Source organism: Cibotium barometz, chromosome 3 (assembly GCF_041138505.1).
Source record: "Cibotium barometz isolate CiBa-2024 chromosome 3, ASM4113850v1, whole genome shotgun sequence".
NCBI lineage: Eukaryota > Viridiplantae > Streptophyta > Polypodiopsida > Cyatheales > Cibotiaceae > Cibotium > Cibotium barometz.
In genome coordinates, this window is record NC_141048.1 from 48,973,647 (window position 1) to 48,998,781 (window position 25,135).

At 41.0% G+C, this 25,135-nt stretch overlaps 1 protein-coding gene and 1 pseudogene across 2 annotated transcripts; both read left to right on the plus strand.

Moving 5' to 3' along the window:
• Positions 1–204: 204 nt before the first annotated feature.
• On the plus strand, positions 205–4,076 carry LOC147640180 (cytochrome P450 709B1-like). Its single transcript, XM_086778159.1, has 5 exons — positions 205–736; positions 960–1,189; positions 1,671–1,924; positions 2,297–2,699; positions 3,343–4,076. The coding sequence occupies exons 1-5, from the start codon at positions 370–372 to the stop codon at positions 3,805–3,807; spliced, it is 1,719 nt and encodes a 572-aa protein (XP_086634285.1). The 5' UTR covers positions 205–369; the 3' UTR covers positions 3,808–4,076.
• A 10,865-nt stretch (positions 4,077–14,941) lies between these two features.
• On the plus strand, positions 14,942–18,884 carry LOC147640181 (cytochrome P450 709B1-like; annotated as a pseudogene). Its single transcript, XR_015262613.1, has 5 exons — positions 14,942–15,439; positions 15,717–15,946; positions 16,435–16,691; positions 17,045–17,446; positions 18,091–18,884. The product of XR_015262613.1 is annotated as a cytochrome P450 709B1-like (transcript).
• The last annotated feature ends 6,251 nt before the right edge of the window (positions 18,885–25,135 follow it).

A 25,135-nucleotide genomic window follows, 5' to 3' on the forward strand; every position in this document is an offset into this window, starting at 1 on the left:
ATCTTACACGTGTAAATACTTTGACTTAAAGGTGTCAGACTTGTCGAAAGTTCTTCGAGGCCCATTTATATTTGCGGGACACAAAGCTTGCGGGAAGCTGCGAACGAAGCTTCGTCGTCGACGTGGATCTCTTCTCCTTCTTGCTTCTTGCTTGTATATAAACACTTCAAATCGGCAGTGTGTTATATAATAGCACCACCACCACAGCCTTAATTAGTTGTCTTAAACCTTCACACGGCCACCGTCAACTCGTGTTAAGCTACTGTCTCCTCGACCTGCTAGCTTTGGACGTAATTGGCTGCAGCTTGCTGCTCCACAGTTGGCGTCCTGCTACTACTAATTAGAATTAATCAGTCCAAGCTAGCTAGGATGCAGCCAGCTGTTGTAATGGAGCAGCTCTTACCCTTCGACGTTGCTGGCTATCATGGAGGCGCCCAATTAGGAAGAGCTCACTCTCTTCTAGTCCTCTATTCTAGTACGCTAGCCGCCATCGCTATCTTCTCTCTGTTTATTTACCTTCTCCTCGTCTATTACTTGAGACCGGCTTCGCTTACGAGGGCTTTGCTGCAGCAAGGCTTCACCGTGTTGCCTTATCGCCCCATAGCCGGAGATCTCCCTGAGCTCAAGCGTTTGGAAGCCCAGGCTCAACTTTCCGACATTCCTTCCCCCGCTGATCACCATCTCCTTCTACCCCGTATCCTACCCTTCTACAACAATCTCCTCTCCAAGCACGCAGGTATTATAACAGCTCATGCATCTCTAGATTAATCCCTGATTTACCTTGCAGGTAGCTTAATTCTTATAATTCAAAATCTCTAATCATATCGCAAGATCTTGATCAAATTTCAGAATAATCGGATCAGCTCTTAATTACTTGTCGATGTGTGTGTGTGTGTGTGTTTTTTTTTCTTTTTTGGTTTTGTTTTTGAAACAAATCGTTGCGCTTGTTTGTGCTGCAGGTTCCCGCCGCCTGGTTTATTGGTGGGGTAATCAGCCCACCTTCTTGATTAGCAACGCAGACGATGCGAAAAGCGTCTTGTCTTCCGATGCGAAGCAATTGCAGAAGCCCTACTTTGTCACGGAAGGCTTCAATCGGTTGCTAGGCAAAGGGCTTCTCTTGGCCAATGGTGAAGACTGGCACCAGCAACGCAACATCCTTCGTCCCGCATTCTTCTCCGAGAAGCTCAAGGTTTGTACTTAAGCTAAGCTTGAAATTGAGCCTAATCTTAATTGAGGTTAGTTTTATCTACATCTTGAAGTTACTCCTAGTAGGCATCGAATCAAACATAATGTACTCTAAGTTCTAGTTATAAACTAATAAAAAATTTCAATTGTACACACGTTTTAAAGCTAGTGCCACACTGACTCTGTCACTCACACACTCACTCTCTCTCTCCCTCTCTCTCTCTCTCTCTCTCTCACACACACACACACACACACACATAAAAGGAAAATAATGTGCATGAAAGGAAAAATAAAACATTGAGGTTCATTTTTTGTACAGGTATTTGCATTTTGAATGAACATGGCAATCTAACACATGTGCTTTTGATTGAGATAATCCTCTAATTTTAAATTATGAACTACTATTTATGAATGCGCTATTTTTCTAACTTGTATTGCAATAGTGTCTAATTAGTTTGATCCTTTCTATTTTTATCCTGTGGTAGGAGATGGTGGCTGACATGGTGACTAGCTCATTGGAGATGGTGGAAGCATGGGAGAGCCAGCTTAGCAAACAACCTGGACATGTGGCAGAGCTAGAGGTGGCACATGATATCAAGAATACGACAGCTGACATTCTGGCCCGTAGCTCATTTGGGTCAAGCTACCTGAAAGGCAAAGCTGTGTTTGAGAGACAAGAGCGCCTCCTCGGTCTCCTCAGCAACCTCACCGTCCAAAATAGTGTTATCCCATTCTATCAGTAAGTCTTTTAGATGCTAGCACTCAAAGCATCTTTATGGATAAAGCTAAACTAAAAGTTGAAATTACCAATTCGTGGATAACTTGTTGCTCTTCGAGAATACATATTCTATATTCATTCGTATTATTTATCTAAGTGCTTATACGGTCCATTGCTTCTAGCAGCAGCTAATGTAGTTGTTATTTACATATTTAGACATTGAACTACTAAATATGTGGCACACATTGTTTACACTTACTATTGTTGTTGACTCTTTGATAGCTGAGTGCTCGATGCCTTCTTAGCTATTTTTTTTAAAACTTTACTGATACAATCATCACTATTAATGGAACATTTCTAATAGGATGTTTCTATTTAATGGGGATGATGCAGGTTCCTTCCCACCAGTGTAAATCGTGAGATAAAGGAGATGGAGAAAAGAAACAACAAAGAACTTCATGAGATCATAGAATCGAGGAGAAAGATTGTAGCCAATGCAAAATCAGAACGTCATTCTACTTATGGGACTGATTTGTTGGGCTTGATGTTAGCTGCAGAAGAGGAGCAAGAGGTCAAGCTCAATGGCAAGCCAGCTCGTCTCACCACACAACAAGTGATAGATGAATGCAAAACCTTTTTCCTTGCAGGCCATGAGACCACTTCAAACTTGCTTGCGTGGACCATGGTTTTGTTATCACTTAACCAAGAGTGGCAAGATAAAGCGAGACAAGAAGTTTTGGAAGTTTGTGGAGACAAAGGTGAACCTAAGGCGGAGCACCTAAACAAGCTCAAAATTGTAAGGTCCCGACTCCCAATTAATATTCTTATTGTTTGTTTTTTAGATTCTTTTTAAAATCTTGTTTATGAGGAGGGGGGAAAATCATTAATAAATTTTTACTCTGATCAAAAAATCATTTTCTTGCAAGTAATTTCACTATGTTTGCTCTTATTATTACGAGTCTACAACTAGAACCTATTAAACTTTTCAAATTTCTTTTTAATCAAGCTTGCTTTTTTTTTCTATTTTTAAAATTACATTGGTAATCTTAGTCCACTAGTAATTCTTCTAGGTATGAAGTTAGTCTAAACCCCACCTTCTCTTTCTTCTAAAGCTAAGTTAAAGTCATGTCGGCTTGTCAAAGAGGCCACCTAAATTAGTGATCTCATTGGTAAAAAGCCAACCTTGATCTCTCTCTCTCTCTCAGTGCGAACCAAAATCGTAATCATGCTAGTTCATGTAGGTGATCATTATCTTTTACAAGTTAGTCTAAAACCATAATGTACCTTATAAATCAAACTTAAGTTAAGTAACCCAAGTATCCATAGTTAAATAATTATGATGAATAATGGACATCTATACATCCCCTTGCCACATTTTGAGTACTACTTTGCATTTATTATATTGTGATTTCTGATGATCTTTGCTTTTGCACATGCAGGTGGGGATGATATTGAATGAAACACTAAAGTTATATCCCCCTGTGCCACAATATGGCCGTCGTGAGACATTGCGAAATGCTGAGAATGTGAAGGTGGGTGATCGATGGCTGCCTCCTGGAACAGGGATAACCATTGCATCCGCTTACATACATAGAGATAAAGGGGTTTGGGGTGAAAATGCAGACGAGTTTCGACCAGAGAGGTTTGAAAATGGCATTTCAAAATCATGCAAGCATCCCTATTCCTTCATGCCTTTTGGTATGGGACCCCGCATTTGTATTGGCCAAAGCTTTGCCATCATGGAGGCTAAGGTCATCCTCTCTGTAATCCTCCAACGCTTTCGTTTCCATCTCTCCCCCAATTATCGTCATGCACCTCAAATCACCATCACTATGAGACCCAAACACGGTGTTCAAGTCATCCTCCAATCCTTGTCAGTGGTGGATAAATCCTTCACAAAATAAGCATATAATTCATCCTTATATTACATGATATGATCCGTATCTCACCTAACAGGCTTGAGGATAAAACAAGCATATAATTCATCCTTGTATCCTTATCTTACATAATGTGATCCTTATCTCACCTAATAGGCTTGAGGCTCTTCACAAAACAAGCATATAATTCATCCTTGGATCCTTATCTTGCTTAATAGGCTTGTGGTCCTTATGAGTACCAAATATAATTAAGGTTAGTACACCTTTAAGGCTTGCACACAGTTTTTTTTTAATGAGAAAGAATGATTGGGTTGGACCCTATGTATCCATAAATAAGTTAAGGTTCATTTATTCATTCGTATAATAAAGTGTTACATTGAACAATGCCCATAACTTCTGTACGTGGATCAATGAAAGTTTGGTGTCATTTTCTTGATGTTGCAACTGATGTTGTTGTCTAATAACTCATCGATTCTAATGTGGGCCACCATTAGGGATTCGTTGCATATGGCCAACTAGAATGTGTTACATTCCTTTTCTTACAGAGTTTGGCTGTGAAGTCAAACTCGAAGAATAAGAGCAATCGGGAACGTGATCGGACTCAAAATTTGGATCGTCTAATAGTGGAATCATCTAAAAGTAAATGGGATTGCCTGATAGTTGGTGGATCACCCGAAAGTAGAGTTTTTTCAAACACAAATCATCTGATACTCAGATCGCTTTCAATCGAATCATCTCACTGATAGTTGGATCACTACAAATTCGAATCGTACGATCCAACTAGAAGCATTTCTTATAAGGAGCTTGAAAATACAAAATTTTCAATAGATTGTTTGATCTTGATCAAGAAACTCTTAAACATACATAGACATACAAAAACTTAGAAAAGACCAAAAACATTTTAAAAATAAAAAAATACCAAAAATTTTTATGAAACCCCAAATAACAAAAACATAGAGAATTCAAGACTCTTAAAAAACATTACAAATTTACCAAAAGAGACCAAAAATTTTGGATCATGTGACATCAATACTTTAGGGGTACACCAAAAATTTTGGCAATAGTATGAGACTGATGACTAGAGATTCTGTTTGAGTGGTTTAAGCTACCAAGACTTGACTGAAAGGCATATGCTCCTTAGGTTTGGACGAGTGGCTCCAATGTGGAAAATTTGATTAATTGAGTACATTGTAATAGTGAGATATTATCAAACACCCGAATTGCTAGTAGCAGGATTAGACTACAAGAGATGTTGATGCATAGAATCCCTAGAGGCTTCCCAAGTCAGGGGGGTGTTATTCAATACTAATACCTAATCGTAGAGACTCTAGCACTAGTTAGTAATGGATTTTAGTTCACACCATCAAGTGCTCCTTTGTCTGCTAAAGTAATGGATTTCAGCTCACACCGTAAGTACAGATGTAAATGACTTGTTTTTTTCCTTTTCTAACTCTTAATCAATGTAAATAACCATTCAAAATTCGAAAACAATAAAAAAACCAACCCTTTTCTTTCTCTTTTGTCTCCTTTTTGGCAACCTTATCCACAACTAATCCTCTTCTCTCAACCAACCACATAGCTTCAAGAAGCCATATCTAGGAAAGAGGGAATTGTAAGAAGATGGCGGGAGTGCAAATAGAGTAGAAAGACATTAATTTTCCTCGAGAGTGATGCCAAAAATGTTAACTACCAAACTCTAAATGCAATTGATAATGCTTACCTTAACACGTCATGGAGAACTTGCGAGCTCCAAAGCTTGTATCTGTTAAAGACTCGAAGCTACACTGGTGGTTGCTAGCGAGTCCACTCCTTTGCCTCCTTCCCCCCAAGATGTCACCAAGAGGTTGCATTTCTTCATATACAAGGACTCTTACTCCTCTCTAGGACTCTCATGCTCATGAACACAAGCATAAGAGGAACATGCACCAAGAATGAATGAACTCTCTCACACACCATGGACATAACAGAGTAAGAAGATAAGAACCAACCTGCTCAATTGGCACAAAGGGGGATTTTTTCTTTGCATTATCAAAATTTGATATGTATACAAATAGCCCTTATTCACACTTGGATACCCAAAAGGTAAAAAAAGATGAACCAAATGACTACAAGAGTCACATCAACTTGGGCATGGCTAGCTATTCTCATAATGACAACATTTATAGTGCCATTTCATGACGCTCTTATAAAACCTGGGACAACACTGGTATCCTTTATAGCATGCCTCCCTTCTCTTAACCATGCATTCACAAGATTTAAGACACCAATTACTCGAGTTAACTGGACCCCAATTATATTGAAGATACATATAATACAGAACACTATAATACTGAGTGATTTAAAAGGGACAATCTTATTACATAGATGGATTATGAGGCTAGATTATTACGATGGAAGGAATTCATAAAGTATCCTCCTTATCACAGGTTTCTATGTGATAGATGACCTCGCGAAAGTTGGACTACTTGGGTGATTTGCAACGTGTCAGGAACATGCCATGCCGTCACCAATTTGGGAACTTCTTGAATATGCAAAATTACCCACATGCTATATATCATTGGAAAGATCTCGAAGAGTAGATTCTCAATCTATAATCTCTGAGAAATTTTGGTTTGATTTGCAAAAAAATTAACCATCAGCCCATTTTTTAAGAAAAAGCTAATACGGAAGTTCTTAAAGGGCCCCTTTTTGAGTCCAAATTTTTCCTAATGGCTTGCTCGATAATGCTTATGCGAGTGCTTATGTATTAGGCTTATGCATTAGCCGAGTACATAAAATGTCGGGTGCTACCTAAGTATGCTGGTAGCTACCAACATGCACCCAGAGCACCCAATGTATGTGCTGGTTGCTACCTAGGCATATCGATAGCTTCCAATGAATGCTCCATGCTACCTAGATATGCCAGTAGCTACCAACATGCAGCACTAGAGCTCCCAATGTATGTGTTACCATATTATAGTAGTGATGTGTGTGAACACACTTAGGACCGCCGGGGCACTTTTTCCCTCACTAGGAGGTTTTTTCCCCCGTGCATTGTATATACGCCCATTATCTTCTAGGGCTTGTTATCTTTCATTTTTGTCACTCATAATACACTACTGTGTTGTGCTCAAGCTTCCTCATCTTCTTGAAGTTGTGTGTGCATTCCTGCAACCCTAATTCCAACAATTGGTATCAGAGCAGGCTTCCTCCTCCCGGGCAGCATCACCAGCACCTGCCGCTTCATCTCCTCCGATTGCGACGAGGTTTCACGAGCGTTTGCAGGTTAGTATATGCCGTGGGAGCGCCCGTAGGGCTTGTTCGTTTCAGAATTTTGATCTGAAGTCATTTCGCCCTCCGTTTTTGCATTCCAAGTACTGCGCAGGCAAAATCGTCCTACTGTGCAGATTTTCTGTCAAGATTAAAATCTGCAGGACAGGTGCCCATTCGTCTGTTTTGGGCTGTGCTACATAGCACAGGTCGATTTTATACAGGTTTACCTCTTACAGACAGCATTTACATCTAGTAGTACAGTCATTGGCCATGGCTGACAACAATGATGTATTCCGCATGTTGGCTGCTGAGGATAAGTTGGATGGCACCAACTATCCATTGTGGGCATATATGATGCGACATGTATTGGTAGCAAAGGGGTTATGGAACATTGTGCAGGGTATTGATGCACGTCCTATTGTGGCTGGGAATGCTGCAAACACATCAGAAACAGGTACTGTTGATGATGGTGCAGGCACAAGTGCTGTAGCAGCTGTTCGAGAACCACCACTTTCAGCAGAGCAGATTCGTTGGGATGGTAGAGATGCGCAGGCTCATGCCTTGATTGCGCTGTCTGTCAAACGTACCATTATCCCACATATTCGCTCCTGCAGGACTTCTAAGGATGCTTGGGATGTACTTGCCACATTGTATCAGGCAAGAAATGAGGCTCGTGTTGCTTACCTCCGAAAACAGTTGGAGAGTGAGCATATGAACGAAGGTGATTCTATGGATAGCTTTTTGACAAAGATCAAGGATTTCAAAGAGCAGCTCATTTCTGCAGATGAAATCCTGTCAGACAGTTCACTTGTGCAGACTGTTTGAATGGTCTACCAGATTCTTATCAGGGTTTTGCTTCCACTCTTCGCTTGATGATGAAAGGCAATCCCAATGCCTTATCATTTGAGGAGTTAGTTTCTGTTTTGCTGCAAGAAGACCAATCAAGGCAAAACAGGAATATTATGCGTGTCGCAGATCAAGCTTTCGTTGCTAGTCAGAGAAGCGGGAAAGGTAAAGCTGGCTTTTCTTCTAGTAAGCAGAAATCTGCAAATGCTGCGCAACCAAAGAAGGAAGACAAAGATGAGAAGAAGGGTGACAAACAGAAGACATTTTGCAAGTACTGTAAGGGAAATGATCATGTCATCAAAGCGTGTCCTAAGCTGGCTGCGAAAGAGGCTAAGAAGAAAGAGGCTGGTATGGCTGCAGATGCCTCTCCTTCTAACAATGAATTTGCTAATGTTGTTCAAGATACAGAATGGGCATTCAATGCGCAGTGCAGTTATGACACATCTTTGCATGACACATGTATGTCTGCAGTAGATTCAGATGTATGGTACTTTGACAGTGGTGCCACTAAGCATATCACCTCGCAGCGCAGTTTATTCACTTTCCTTGAGTCTGCTCCCACAGGGAATACTGTCACTTGTGCCAATAACTCCTCTTATCTCGTTAAAGGAGTTGGACAGATTGTGCTGAATGTTGCAAATTGCAACACCTTTACACTTTTTGATGCATTGTATGTGCCAGGGATCAAAAAGAATCTGCTGTCAGTCTCCGCATTTGCCAAAACAGGTTTGGTTGTAAAATTTGTGGATGACAGATGTACTGTTCATGATCTCTCTTGTGGTGACATCATTGTAGCATCTGGTTCACTATGTCGAGGGCTGTATAAGCTCAATATGGATGGCAAATGTGTAGAGGATTCAGCATGTGCTATTATGGATACGCAGGCTATTTCAAATGCAAAACTGTGGCATGCACGTTTTGGTCATCTGAATTTTGCAAGTTTGCTGCGCCTGCAGAAATCTGAAATGGTGTCTTCTTTGCCTAAGCTTGAGGCACCTGTCAAGCATGTTTGTGAGGGCTGCATATTGGGTAAAATGCAGCGTGCTTCCTTTCCCAAAGATGGATCAGTGAGAGCTGAACGCAGATTGCAGCTTGTTCACAGTGATGTTTGTGGTCCCATGCAAACTCCATCATTTGGAAACTACCTTTACTTCGTGACTTTCATTGATGATTTTACCAGGCATGCATGGGTATATCCTTTGAAGGCAAAGTCCGAAGTGTTTTTGTGCTTCAAACAGTTTTTGGTTATGGTTGAAAATGTGTCAGAAAGTAAGATGGGCACCCTCCGTTCAGATCGAGGGGGGGAGTATATGTCTTCAGAATTTAATGCATTTCTGGCTCAGCGTGGGATAAAACACCAATGTACAGTGCCGTATACACCACAGCAAAATGGTGTGGCTGAGAGAAAAAACAGGTCTCTCATGGAAATGGCAAGATGTATGGTTAAGAGTCAAAGTCTACCACATGGTTTTTGGCTTGAGGCTGTCATGTGTGCCACTTATGTACTAAACAGGTGTCCCACCAAAGCATTACAGGTTGTCACTCCATATGAGGCTTGGCATAGCCGCAAGCCATCTGTTGGCCATTTACGTGTTTTTGGTTGCCTGGCATATGCATTAGTGCCTGTGCAACATCGCAGAAAATTGGATGACAAAGCTGTCAAATGTATTTTTGTTGGATATAGTGCTGAGAGCAAAGGCTATCGTTTGTATCATCCACAGACAAAGCGCATTTTGGTTAGCCGTGATGTTGTATTTGTGGAAGATGCAGTTCAGCCCTTGGTTTCATGTACTAAGGAGACAGATATCAGCTCACGTGATGTCTATGATACATTGTTGCCTCTTTTCAGTGGTGCACAGTCAAGTGCAATACCTCATGAGGCAGTTTTTCAGCCTATGCAGGTTTTAAATGATGGCACAGATCAGCCTATATCTGATGCAGATGTGCATGATGCACTTGAGGATGAGAGACAAGAGATTGAGGGCTCTAGGAACATGCCCAGATGGCTGGTGCAGACTTTGCGTGACAGCAAGTTGGATGCCCCTTTGTCTAGTCGCACTCGTTCTGGCTCTCATGGTGCCTCTTATGCGTCAGATTGTTATGCATTGGCTGTTTCTAGTATGTGCGATGAAAGTGAGCCTGTTTCATTTGATGAGGCACAAAGTTCAGAAAATTGGATGGCTGCTATGCAAGCAGAATACGATGCTATTATGAAGAATAGTACATGGTCTTTATGTGACTTGCCCCCTGGCAAGAAGGCCATTGGCACTAAGTGGGTATACAAATTGAAGCGTAAGCCTGATGGCACAGTGGATCGCCATAAGGCTAGGCTTGTTGCAAAAGGTTATGCTCAAGAGAAGGGCATTGATTTTGATGAGACTTTTGCTCCCACATGTCGTATGACCACTGTTCGTAGCATCTGTGCATTAGCAGCTCATAATGGTTGGAATGTATATCAGCTGGACATAAAGACTGCGTTCTTAAATGGAGATTTGCATGAGGAGGTGTATGTATCGCAGCCTCGTGGTTTTGTTCAAAGAGGGCAGGAAAACAAAGTGTGCAGGTTAAAAAAGGCTTTATATGGTTTAAAGCAAGCTCCACGAGCTTGGTATGAAAAAATACATGCATATTTGACTGCACATGGGTTTCAGAATAGTCCAACAGAAAGCACTTTGTATGTTAAACGTGTGGATGGTGTACATCTAATCATTGCTCTCTATGTCGATGACATGCTGCTCACAGGACCAAATGAGAGTCATATTGCTGATTTTAAGGCTGATTTGAATGCCTCTTTTGAGATGTCAGATTTGGGGCATTTGCATCATTATTTGGGGATACAATTTAAGCAGTGTGATGGAGGTATTGCTTTGTGTCAGACAAAGTATATTGAAACATTGTTGCGGAGATTTGGCCTTGAAGACTGCAAGCCTATTGCTACTCCAATGGAGACAGGTTTGAAGTTGAGTCTTCATGATGCTGGAGATCACTTTGATGTCACACTCTATCAGACAGCTGTTGGTTGCCTCATTTATGTATGCATTACGAGGCCAGACATTCAGTTTGCAGTCTCACAGGTGAGCAGATTTATGCATAGCCCAGGCATTAAGCATTGGCAGGCAGTGAAGCGTATCTTTCGCTATTTGAGTGGTACTCGGCATCTTGGGTTGTTTTATCCCAAGGGGGGATCATTGCCGCCAGATTTACATGTTTTTTCAGATTCTGACTGGGCTGGTTGTTATGACACACGCGTGTCCACGAGTGGTTTTTGCTTCATGCTTGGAAGCTCATGCATATCATGGTTGAGCAAGAAGCAGCCTACTGTGGCCACTTCTAGTTGTGAAGCTGAGTACAGGGCAGCTTTCACAGCTACGGTTGAGTGTGTGTGGCTCAGACGCCTTATGGCTGATTTGGGTGTTGGGCAGCCATCTGCCACCACCATCTTCACTGACAGTCAGAGCGCATTGGCAGTTGCGCGGAACCCAGTGTTCCATGCTCGTACGAAGCACATTGAGGTGCACTACCATTATGTCAGGGAGAGACTCTCTGCAGGAGAGATCAGTTTGGCTTATGTGCCAACACAGGATAACCTTGCAGACCTTTTCACAAAGGCTCTGCCTCGTGAGAAGTTCGAAGCTTTTCGCAAAGCTTTGGGCTTACTCCCTTTTGTGGATTCGTCCACATAGCTAGACACTTCCCTATACATGAGTGCTAGCTCTTGTTCACCGCATCACTCCAGGGGGGATTTGTTACCATATTATAGTAGTGATGTGTGTGAACACACTTAGGACCGCCGGGGCACTTTTTCCCTCACTAGGAGGTTTTTTCCCCCGTGCATTGTATATACGCCCATTATCTTCTAGGGCTTGTTATCTTTCATTTTTGGCACTCATAATACACTACTGTGTTGTGCTCAAGCTTCCTCATCTTCTTGAAGTTGTGTGTGCATTCCTGCAACCCTAATTCCAACAGTATGCCGGGTGCTACCTAGGTATGCGGGTAACTACTGGCATGCACCGAAAGCATCGAATGCATGTTGGGTTCTAGCTAGGCATGTTAGTATCTTCCAATATATGCTAGGCACTACCTAGGCATGCTCTAGCTATCGGCATGCCACAGGAGCTTCAATGCATGCCAGATTTTACCTAAGCATGCTGACAGCCACACCGGCATGCACTGGGAGCTCCCATGCATACGAATAACTACTGGCATGCACAAGGGAGCTTCCAATGCATGTCGGGTGCTATATAGGCATGCTAGTAGCTTCCAATGCATGCCAATAGGTACCGGCATGCACCAGGAGCTCCGGTAACTACCGGCATGCACTAGGAGCTATCGTGGCATGTAGGCATACCTAGGTAGCTTCCATTGAAAGATACCTAGGCATGCCGATAGCAATCAATTGAGTTCATCATTAACATCAATTGTACTTATGAACATTAACATCAATTGAGTTCATCATTATGCGTGCAATCATTATCTCTCTCTTCTATCTCTTTCCACACACACACACGATGGACTCCTTTGATCCACCATGACGTAGATAGTTGCTCACTGTGCTAATTAGCCCTAGGGCACAATACTATCAAGCCTTCTGCATTTCTTTCGGAGAGGAACATCAACCATTCGCTCAGTATCAAACAACGAAGAAAGCTTCTCAATTTTCCCCACAACAAAGTCTTCTACTCGATCATAAGGACACGATCGAGTAGAAGCTCGAGTGGTGGAGGCATAAGTAAGCCATGCCATTGGGTTTTTTTTTTTTTTTTTGGGTGACACAATCATATAAGTGAAGCAAAAAGAAGCCATGCCATAATGCCATGTGTGACACTAAAACTTCTAGTTTGGCCACGATCTATAGATCGTGCCCAATGATAATATTGGGCTAGAGAATAAAAGGAGCCATCAACAGACTACTTCGTGCTAATTCTCTAGCCCAATATTATCATTGGGCACGATCTATAGATCGTGGCCAAACTAGAAGTTTTAGTGTCACACATGGCATTATGGCATGGCTTCTTTCTGCTTCACTTATATGATTGTGTCACCCCCCCCAAAAAAAAAAAACCCAATGGCATGGCTTTACTTATGCCTCCACCACTCGAGCTTCTACTCGATCGTGTCCTTATGATCAAGTAGAAGACTTTGTTGTGGGGAAAATTGAGAAGCTTTCTTTGTTGTTTGATACTGAGCGAATGGTTGATGTTCCTCCCCGAAAGAAATGCAGAAGGCTTGATAGTATTGTGCCCTAGGGCTAATTAGCACAGTGAGCAACTATCTACGTCATGGTGGATCAAAGGAGTCCATCGTGTGTGTGTGTGGAAAGAGATAGAAGAGAGAGATAATGATTGCACGCATAATGATGAACTCAATTGATGTTAATGTTCATAAGTACAATTGATGTTAATGATGAACTCAATTGATTGCTATCGGCATGCCTAGGTAGCTTTCAATGGAAGCTACCTAGGTATGCCTACATGCCACGATAGCTCCTAGTGCATGCCAGTAGTTACCGGAGCTCTTGGTGCATGCCGGTACCTATTGGCATGCATTGGAAGCTACTAGCATGCCTATATAGCACCCGACATGCATTGGAAGCTCCCTTGTGCATGCCGGTAGTTATTCGTATGCATGGGAGCTCCCAGTGCATGCCGGTGTGGCTGTCAGCATGCTTAGGTAAAATCTAGCATGCATTGAAGCTCCTGTGGCATGCCGATAGCTAGAGCATGCCTAGGTAGTGCCTAGCATATATTGGAAGATACTAACATGCCTAGCTAGAACCCAACATGCATTCGATGCTTTCGGTGCATGCCAGTAGTTACCCGCATACCTAGGTAGCACCCGGCATACATTGGGAGCTCCAGTGCTGCACGTTGGTAGCTACTGGCATATCTAGGTAGCATGGAGCATTCATTGGAAGCTATCGATATGCCTAGGTAGCAACCAGCACATACATTGGGTGCTCTGGGTGCATGTTGGTAGTTACCAGCATACTTACGTAGCACCCGACATCCACTCCATGCTCAGTAGCTATGAGCATACCTAGGTAGCACACCTGGCATGCATTGGGTGCTCCCGATGCATGCCAGAAGCTACTTAGCTAGCACCGAGCATGCACCGGGAGATACCGTTGCATGTTGGTAGCTACCGGCACCGGACGCGTAATGGGAGCTCACGGTGCATTCCGGTAGCTACCGCCATGCCTAGGTAGCACTCGACTAATACATAAGCCTTCTGTATAAGGCTCATGCATAGGCCTTATGCATACTATACATAAGGCTTATGCATAGCATGCATAGCCTACACACGAGGCTATGCATAAAGCTATTCATTCTTACCTGCATAAAACTGTGCATAAGCATCATGCATAAACCTTATATATAAGCCGTTGCATACATGAGCCTTATTAACCTTTTCTTTAAAGAAAAATATACTGATTTACGTACCAACTGCCTTAGGCTCAAGCTTCAAATTCCATATTACAAAGAGGTTATTCAATTTTTAGATTGGATTTGTACTATAGCTGCTGCTGCTTGCTGCAAACCGGCTATATACATAACCTTGTCTTTTGAACTTTATTAAAATTACAAACTTCTACCAAGAATTCCAATTACCTGGATAGGAATTCTTGGTAGAAGTTTGTAATTTTAATAAAGTTCAAAAGACAAGCTTATGTATATAGCCGGTTGCAGCAAGCAGCAGGTATAGTACAAATCCAATCTAAAATCTGAATAACCTCTTTGTAATATGGAATTTGAAGCTTGAGCCTAAGGCAGTTGGTACGTAAATCAGTATATTTTTCTTTAAAGAAAACGTTAATAACTATTTCGTTTGGCCTTTCTAGCAAAGTCCTTGGCAACTCTTTATCTTACACGTGTAAATACTTTGACTTAAAGGGTCAGACTTGTCGAAAGTTCTTCGAGGCCCATTTATATTTGCGGGACACAAAGCTTGCGGGAAGCTGCGAACGAAGCTTCGTCGTCGACGTGGATCTCTTCTCCTTCTTGCTTCTTGCTTGTATATAAACACTTCAAATCGGCAGTGTGTTATATAATAGCACCACCACCACAGCCTTAATTAGTTGTCTTAAACCTTCACACGGCCACCGTCAACTCGTGTTAAGCTACTGTCTCCTCGACCTGCTACAGTTGGCGTCCTGCTACTACTAATTAGAATTAATCAGTCCAAGCTAGCTAGGATGCAGCCAGCTGTTGTAATGGAGCAGCTCTTACCCTTCGACGTTGCTGGCTATCATGGAGGCGCCCAATTAGGAAGAGCTCACTCTCTTCTAGTCCTCTATTCTAGTACGCTAGCCGCCATCGCTATCTTCTCTCTGTTTATTTACCCTCTCCACGTCTATTACTTGAGACCGGCTTCGCTTACGAGGGCTTTGCTGCAGCAAGGCTTCACCGTGTTGCCTTATCGCCCCATAGCCGGAGATCTCCCTAACTCAAGCGTTTGGAAGCCCAGGCTCAACTTTCCGACATTCCTTCCCCCGCTGATCACCATCTCCTTCTACCCCGTATCCTACCCTTCTACAACAATCTCCTCTCCAAGCACGCAGGTATTATAACAGCTCATGCATCTCTAGATTAATCCCTGATTTACCTTGCAGGTAGCTTAATTCTTATAATTCAAAATCTCTAGATTAATCCCTGATTTACCTTGCAGGTAGCTTAATTCTTATAATTCAAAATCTCTAATCATATCGCAAGATCTTGATCAAATTTCAGAATAATCGGATCAGCTCTTAATTACTTGTCGATGTGTGTGTGTGTGTGTGTTTTTTTCTTTTTTGGTTTTGTTTTTGAAACAAATCGTTGCGCTTGTTTGTGCTGCAGGTTCCCGCCGCCTGGTTTATTGGTGGGGTAGTCAGCCCACCTTCTTGATTAGCAACGCAGACGATGCGAAAAGCGTCTTGTCTTCCGATGCGAAGCAATTGCAGAAGCCCTACTTTCTCACGGAAGGCTTCAATCGGTTGCTAGGCAAAGGGCTTCTCTTGGCCAATGGTGAAGACTGGCACCAGCAACGCAACATCCTTCGTCCCGCATTCTTCTCCGAGAAGCTCAAGGTTTGTACTTAAGCTAAGCTTGAAATTGAGCCTAATCTTAATTAAGGTTAGTTTTATCTACATCTTGAAGTTACTCCTAGTAGGCATCGAATCAAACATAATGTACTCTAAGTTCTAGTTATAAACTAATAAAAAATTTCAATTGTACACACGTTTTAAAGCTACTGCCACACTGACTCTGTCACTCACACACTCACACTCTCTCTCCCTCTCTCTCTCTCTCTCTCTCACACACACACACATAAAAGGAAAATAATGTGCATGAAAGGAAAAATAAAACATTGAGGTTCATTTTTTGTACAGGTATTTGCATTTTGAATGAACATGGCAATCTAACACATGTGCTTTTGATTGAGATAATCCTCTAATTTTAAATTATGAACTATTTATGAATGCGCTATTTTTTTAAATTTATTATAATTCAGTTCTAACTTGTATTGCAATAGTGTCTAATTAGTTTGATCCTTTCTATTTTTATCCTATGGTAGGAGATGGTGGCTGACATGGTGACTAGCTCATTGGAGATGGTAGAAGCATGGGAGAGCCAGCTTAGCAAACAACCTGGACATGTGGCAGAGCTAGAGGTGGCACATGATATCAAGAATACGACAGCTGACATTCTGGCCCGTAGCTCATTTGGGTCAAGCTACCTGAAAGGCAAAGCTGTGTTTGAGAGACAAGAGCGCCTCCTCGGTCTCCTCAACAACCTCACCGTCCAAAATAGTGTTATCCCATTCTATCAATAAGTCTTTTAGATGCTAGCACTCAAAGAATCTTTATGGATAAAGCTAAACTAAAAGTTTAAATTACCAATTCGTGGATAACTTGTTGCTCTTCGAGAATACATATTCTATATTCATTCGTATTATTTATCTAAGTGCTTATATAGTGCATTGCTTCTAGCAGCAGCTAATGTAGTTGTTATTTACATATTTAGACATTGAACTACTAAATATGTGGCACACATTGTTTACACTTACTGTTGTTGTTGCTCGATGCCTTCTTAGCTATTTTTAAAAAAACTTTACTGATACAATCATCACTATTAATGGAACATTTCTAATAGGATGTTTCTATTTAATGGGGATGATGCAGGTTCCTTCCCACCAGTATAAATCGTGAGATAAAGGAGATGGAGAAAAGAAACAACAAAGAACTTCATGAGATCATAGAATCGAGGAGAAAGATTGTAGCCAATGCAAAATCAGAACGTCATTCTACTTATGGGACTGATTTGTTGGGCTTGATGTTAGCTGTGCAGAAGAGGAGCAAGAGGTCAAGCTCAATGGCAAGCCAGCTCGCCTCACCACACAACAAGTGATAGATGAATGCAAAACCTTTTTCCTTGCAGGCCATGAGACCACTTCAAACTTGCTTGCATGGACCATGGTTTTGTTATCACTTAACCAAGAATGGCAAGATAAAGCGAGACAAGAAGTTTTGGAAGTTTGTGGAGACAAAGGTGAACCTAAGGCGGAGCACCTAAACAAGCTCAAAATTGTAAGGTCCCGACTCCCAATTAATATTCTTATTGTTTGTTTTTTACATTCTTTTTAAAATCTTGTTTATGAGGAGGGGGGAAATCATTAATAAATTTTTACTCTGATCAAAAAATCATTTTCTTGCAAGTAATTTCACTATGTTTGCTCTTATTATTACGAGCCTACAACTAAAACCTATTAAACTTTTCAAATTTCTTTTTAATCAAGCTTGCTTTTTTTTTTCTATTTTTGAAATTACATTGGTAATCTTAGTCCACTAGTAATTCTTCTAGGTATGAAGTTAGTCTAAACCCCACCTTCTCTTTCTTCTAAAGCTAAGTTAAAGTCATGTCGGCTTGTCAAAGAGGCCACCTAAATTAGTGATCTCATTGGTAAAAAGCCAACCTTGATCTCTCTCTCTCTCAGTGCGAACCAAAATCGTAATCATGCTAGTTCATGTAGGTGATCATTATCTTTTACAAGTTAGTCTAAAACCATAATCTACCTTATAAATCAAACTTAAGTTAAGTAACCCAAGTATCCATAGTTAAATAATTATGATGAATAATGCACATTTATACATCCCCTTGCCACATTTTGAGTAGTACTACTTTGCATTTATTATATTGTGATTTCTGATGATCTTTGCTTTTGCACATGTAGGTGGGGATGATATTGAATGAAACACTAAGGTTATACCCCCCTGTGCCACAATATGGCCGTCGTGAGACATTGCAAAATGCTGAGAATGTGAAGGTGGGTGATCGATGGCTGCCTCCTGGAACATGGATAACCATTGCATCCGCTTACATACATAGAGATAAAGGGGTTTGGGGTGAAAATGCAGACGAAATTCGACCAGAGAGGTTTGAAAATGGCATTTCAAAATCATGCAAGCATCCCTATTCCTTCATGCCTTTTGGTATGGGACCCCGCATTTGTATTGGCCAAAGCTTTGCCATCATGGAGGCTAAGGTCATCCTCTCTGTAATCCTCCAACGCTTTCGTTTCCATCTCTCCCCCAATTATCGTCATGCACCTCAAATCACCATCACTATGAGACCCAAACACGGTGTTCAAGTCATCCTCCAATCCTTGTCAGTGGTGGATAAATCCTTCACAAAATAAGCATATAATTCATCCTTATATTACATGATATGATCCGTATCTCACCCAACAGGCTTGAGGATAAAACAAGCATATAATTCATTCTTGTATCCTTATCCTACATAATGTGATCCTTATCTCACCTAGTAGGCTTGAGGCTCTTCACAAAACAAGCATATAATTCATCCTTGGATCCTTATCTTGCTTAATAGGCTTGTGGTCCTTATGAGTACCAAATATAATTATGGTTAGTACACCTTTAAGGCTTGCACACATAGTTTTTTTTTAATGAGAAAGAATGATTGGGTTGGACCCTATGTATCCATATATAAGTTAAGGTTCATTTATTCATTCGCATAATAAAGTGTTACATTGAACAATGCCCATAATTTATGTACGTGGATCAATGAAAGTTTGGTGTCATTTTCTTGATGTTGCAAGTGATGTTGTTGTCTAATAACTCATCGATTCTAATGTGGGCCACCATTAGGGATTCGTTGCATATGGCCAACTAGAATGTGTTACATTCCTTTTCTTTCAGAGTTTGGCTGTGAAGTCAAACTCCAAGAATAAGAGCAATCGGCAACGTGATCGAACTCAAAAGTTGGATCGTCTAATAGTGGAATCATCTAAAAGTAAATGGGATTGCCTGATAGTTGGTGGATCACCCGAAAGTAGAGTCTCTTCAAACACAAATCATCTGATACTCAGATCGCTTTCAATCGAATCATCTCACTGATAGTTGGATCACTACAAAGTCGAATCGTATGATCCAACTAGGAGCATTTCTTATACGGAGCTTGAAAATACAAAATTTTCAATAGATTGTTTGATCTTGATCAAGAAACTCTTAAACATACATAGACATACAAAAACTTAGAAAAGACCAAAAACATTTTAAAAATAAAAAATACCCAAAATTTTTATGAAACCCCCAAATAACAAAAACATAGAGAATTCAAGACTCTTAAAAAACATTACAAATTTACCAAAAGAGACCAAAAATTTTGGATCATGTGACATCAATACTTTAGGGGTGCACAAAAACTTTTTGCAATAGTATGAGACTGATGAAGACTAGAGATTCTGTTTGAGTGGTTTAAGCTACCAAGACTTGACTGAAAGGCATATGCTCCTTAGGTTTGGACGAGTGGTTCCAATGTGGAAAATTTGATTAATTGAGTACATTGTAATAGTGAGATATTATCAAACACCCGAATTGCTAGTAGCAGGATCAGACTACAAGAGATGTTGATGCATAGAATCCCTAGAGACTTCCCAAGTGAGGGGGGAGTCATTCAATACTAATACCTAATCGTAGAGACTCTAGAACTAGTTAGTAATGGATTTTAGTTAACACCATCAAGTGCTCCTTTGTCTGCTAAAGTAATGGATTTCAGCTCACACCATCAAGTGCCCCTTTGTTTGTTGCATATGGCATGTCATTAATACTAGCATAGCTCTTAGATCAAGGTCAAGTAAGATTGTCTCGTGCTACTTCAATGAGGTTGGCTACTGTGAATGTGGTCCAAGCAGTCCTGGAAAGATCCAATCCAAAGTACAAACCCAATATCGAATGATTGGCAAGGATCCTTTGGAAATTCCTTGATCTAGTGAGATTGAGACTTTTATGTACATTTATGGGAACGCGATGGGAACCATGTGAGGTATCAAATTTTACACTGATGGGAACCATGTGAGATATCAAATTGTTGAGCTAGAGAGAGCATAGGATAATCAGCTTGAGGGAGCATAGGATAATCAGCTTGAAAACCCCATTGTAAGAAGGTTTACAGATAAAGAGGGAGATAAATTCTTCATTAATGAGTTCAGAAATCTCTATTACACACATAGGCAGATAGAGGTAAACACGTAGAAAGAAAAAGAAATCCCCTCCTTGAGCATAGGTTAACTGAGCTCTTGAAAGAAAATCGTGTCTCCTCACAACCTCACCCTTTCTATCACTTCAATTCATAGACCCATAATACACTTTTTAGACCACTTTCTACTGACTTTAGACTGAGACCTCATCCTTCACTAGAAAATGTATCCTCTTAACATCCCTAGTATCAAATCCAACAATGATTTACATGCCACAAGAATCAACACACTAGTCTAAGACATACCACAATCCATGATTTGTCTTGGATTGTAGCCAGCACCATCCACACTTTGTGAGGGATCCCACTCCTCTGAAAGTAAATCTCATGATCCTCTTAGCTACCTCAGGCACTTGGCATCACAAAATATACCACATATGGCCAGTGCACCAAGCAATAGCCGCTCATCAAGACTTATAGGAATTATAACTCTTTTGAGAACAACTCCCCTTCCACTCTTTTGGTCTAACCCTAGATGGAATAGCTAGATGATTGTTTATTACCCTTGAACCAATTTACAAGTCTGCATATGAGTCTATTCCCACTGTGTTAGGTGGATTTTTAAAAGGTTGGAGATAAATGGATTTTTCTCAACTTATCATTCGGTTCATCTAGAACCTTATTAGAGTACATTCACAAGATAAGATATATTACTCTTGGTGTTCATCTAGAACCTTATGAGAGTACATTCACAAGATAAGATATATTACTCTTGGTGTTCATCTAAAACCTTATGAGAGTACATTCACCCATTCACAAGATAAGATCTTATTATTCTCGATGTTCACACAAGGAGAAGCTGATCCAACAAAAGATAATTCACTCTACCTAAACAAATTGAAGGAGAAAACACTCAGTCATCATTACTCGTGTATGCAAAAGAGAGAGACATTTGTTGAGAGTTATCTATTGATTTTGATGATAACATGAAAGAAAGTTTGAGATCTAAGGGAGACGATTCGTGCTTAGATGCTTCTTTCATTACACCGAGGAGACCTTTTAAGAAGGAAAAATTTGGAGAGTCGCTCTCCAAGGGGAATAAAGAAGGTGTGCCCTTATTTTGGGGGGGGGGGGCAGTCACCTTATAGAAGAGTGCATGTACAAAAGAGGATAGAATATGCTTTATAGAAGAGTTCATGTACAAAAGGGGATAGAATATTCCTTGGTGATACACAAATCATGCCAACATGGTTGTAGTTCAAAGGTTCCACTTTGATCTTTTGAAACATGAATGTTTGTGATAACCAGAAAAATGATTAATGGCTCTTTATTTTTTCAAATTTTGAAGAATTAAAAAAAAATACAAAAGGGGGTTTCATTGCACAATCAGGGTGTGATAAATGAGCTCCCACCATGGAAGTACAGATGTAAATGACTTGTTTTTTTCTTTTTCTAACTCTTAATCAATGTAAATAACCATTCAAAATTCGAAAACAATAAAAAAACCAACCCTTTTCTTTCTCTTTTGTCTCCTTTTTGGCAACCTTATCCACAAATCCTCTTCTCTCAACCAACCACATAGCTTCAAGAAGCTGCCATATCTAGGAAAGAGGGAATTGTAAGAAGATGGCGGGAGTGCAAATAGAGTAGAAAGAGACCAATTTTCCTCGAGAGTGATGCCAAAAATGTTTACCAAACTCTAAATGCAATAGATAATGCTTACCTTAACACGTCATGGTGGAGAACTTGCGAGCTCCAAAGCTTGTATCTGTTAAAGACTCGAAGCTACACTGGTGGTTGCTAGCGAGTCCACTCCTTTGCCTCCTTCCCCCCAAGATGTCACCAAGAGGTTGCATTTCTTCATACAAGGACTCTTACTCCTCTCTAGGACTCTCATGCTCATGAACACAAGCATAAGAGGAACATGCACCAAGAATGAATGAACTCCCTCACACATCATGGACATAACAGAGTAAGAAGGTAAGAACCAGGCTCAATTGGCACAAAGGGGGATTTTTTCTTTGCATTATCAAAATTTGATATGTATACAAATAGCCCTTATTCACACTTGGATACCCAAAAGGTAAAAAAAGATGAGCCAAATGACTACAAGAGTCACATCAACTTGGGCATGGCTAGCTATTCTCATAATGACAACATTTATAGTGCCATTTCATGACGCTCTTATAAAACCTGGGACAACACTGGTATCCTCTATAGCATGCCTCCCTTCTCTTAACCATGCATTCACAAGATTTAAGACACCAATTACTCGAGTTAACTGGACCCCAATTATATTGAAGATACAACACATACAGAACACTATAATACTGAGTGATTTAAAAGGGACAATCTTATTACATAGATGGATTATGAGGCTAGATTATTACGATGGAAGGAATTCATAAAGTATCCTCCTTATCATCACAGGTTTCTATGTGATAGATGACCTCGCGAAAGTTGGACTACTTGGGTGATTTGCAACGTGTCAGGAACATGCCACCCATCACCAATTTGGGAACTTCTTGAATATGCAAAATTACCCACATGCTATATATCATTGGAAAGATCTCGAAGAGTAGATTCTCAATCTATAATCTCCGAGAAATTTTGGTTTGATTTGCAAAAAATAAACCATCAGCCCATTTTTTAAGAAAAAGCTAATACGGAAGTTCTTAGAGGGCCCCTTTTTTAGTCCAAATTTTGCCTAACGGCTTGCTCGATAATGCTTATGCGAGTGCTTATGTATTAGGCTTATGCATTAGCCGAGTACATAAGGCTCATGTATGCAACGGCTTATATATAAGGTTTATGCATGAGGCTTATGCACAGTTTTATGCAGGCTAGGAATGAATAGCTTTATGCATAGCCTCGTGTGTAGGCTATGCATGCTATGCATAAGCCTTACGTATAGTATGCATAAGGCCTATGCATGAGCCTTATACAGAAGGCTTATGTATTAGTCGAATGCTACCTAGGCGTGGCGGTAGCTACCGGAATGCACCGTGAGCTCCCATACCGGAATGCACCGTGAGCTCCCTTTACGCGTCCGGTGCTCTCGGTGCATGCCGGTAGCTACCAACATGCAACGGTATCTCCCGGTGCATGCTCATTGCTAGCTAAGTAGCTTCTGGCATGCATCGGGAGCACCCAATGCATGCCAGGTGTGCTACCTAGGTATGCTCATAGCTACCGCACTGGGAGCATGGAGTGGATGTCGGGTGCTACCTAAGTATGCTAGTAGCTACCAACATGCACCCAGAGCACCCAATGTATGTGCTGGTTGCTACCTAGGCATATCGATAGCTTCCAATGAATGCTCCATGCTACCTAGATATGCCAGTAGCTACCAACGTGCAGCACTGGAGCTCCCAATGTATGCCGGGTGCTACCTAGGTATGCGGGTAACTACTGGCATGCACCGAAAGCATCGAATGCATGTTGGGTTCTAGCTAGGCATGTTAGTATCTTCCAATATATGCTAGGCACTACCTAGGCATGCTCTAGCTATCGGCATGCCACAGGAGCTTCAATGCATGCCAGATTTTACCTAAGCATGCTGACAGCCACACTGGCATGCACTGGGAGCTCCCATGCATACGAATAACTACCGGCATGCACAAGGGAGCTTCCAATGCATGTCGGGTGCTATATAGGCATGCTAGTAGCTTCCAATGCATGCCAACAGGTACCGGCATGCACCAGGAGCTCCGGTAACTACCGGCATGCACTAGGAGCTATCGTGGCATGTAGGCATGCCGATAGCAATCAATTGAGTTCATCATTAACATCAATTGTACTTATGAACATTAACATCAATTGAGTTCATCATTATGCGTGCAATCATTATCTCTCTCTTCTATCTCTTTCCACACACACACACGATGGACTCCTTTGATCCACCATGACGTAGATAGTTGCTCACTGTGCTAATTAGCCCTAGGGCACAATACTATCAAGCCTTCTGCATTTCTTTCGGGGAGGAACATCAACCATTCGCTCAGTATCAGAACAACAAAGAAAGCTTCTCAATTTTCCCCACAACAAAGTCTTCTACTCGATCATAAGGACACGATCGAGTAGAAGCTCGAGTGGTGGAGGCATAAGTAAAGCCATGCCATTGGGTTTTTTTTTTGGGGGGGTGACACAATCATATAAGTGAAGCAAAAAGAAGCCATGCCATAATGCCATGTGTGACACTAAAACTTCTAGTTTGGCCACGATCTATAGATCGTGCCCAATGATAATATTGGGCTAGAGAATTAGCACGAAGTAGTCTGTTGTTTGATGGCTCCTTAGCATTGATAATTTGTGAGCCTTCTTTGTAACATGGATAGGAATTCTTGGTAGAAGTTTGTAATTTTAATAAAGTTCAAAAGACAAGCTTATGTATATAGCCGGTTGCAGCAAGCAGCAGGTATAGTACAAATCCAATCTAAAATCTGAATAACCTCTTTGTAATATGGAATTTGAAGCTTGAGCCTAAGGCAGTTGGTACGTAAATCAGTATATTTTTCTTTAAAGAAAACGTTAATAACTATTTCGTTTGGCCTTTCTAGCAAAGTCCTTGGCAACTCTTTATCTTACACGTGTAAATACTTTGACTTAAAGGTGTCAGACTTGTCGAAAGTTCTTCGAGGCCCATTTATATTTGCGGGACACAAAGCTTGCGGGAAGCTGCGAACGAAGCTTCGTCGTCGACGTGGATCTCTTCTCCTTCTTGCTTCTTGCTTGTATATAAACACTTCAAATCGGCAGTGTGTTATATAATAGCACCACCA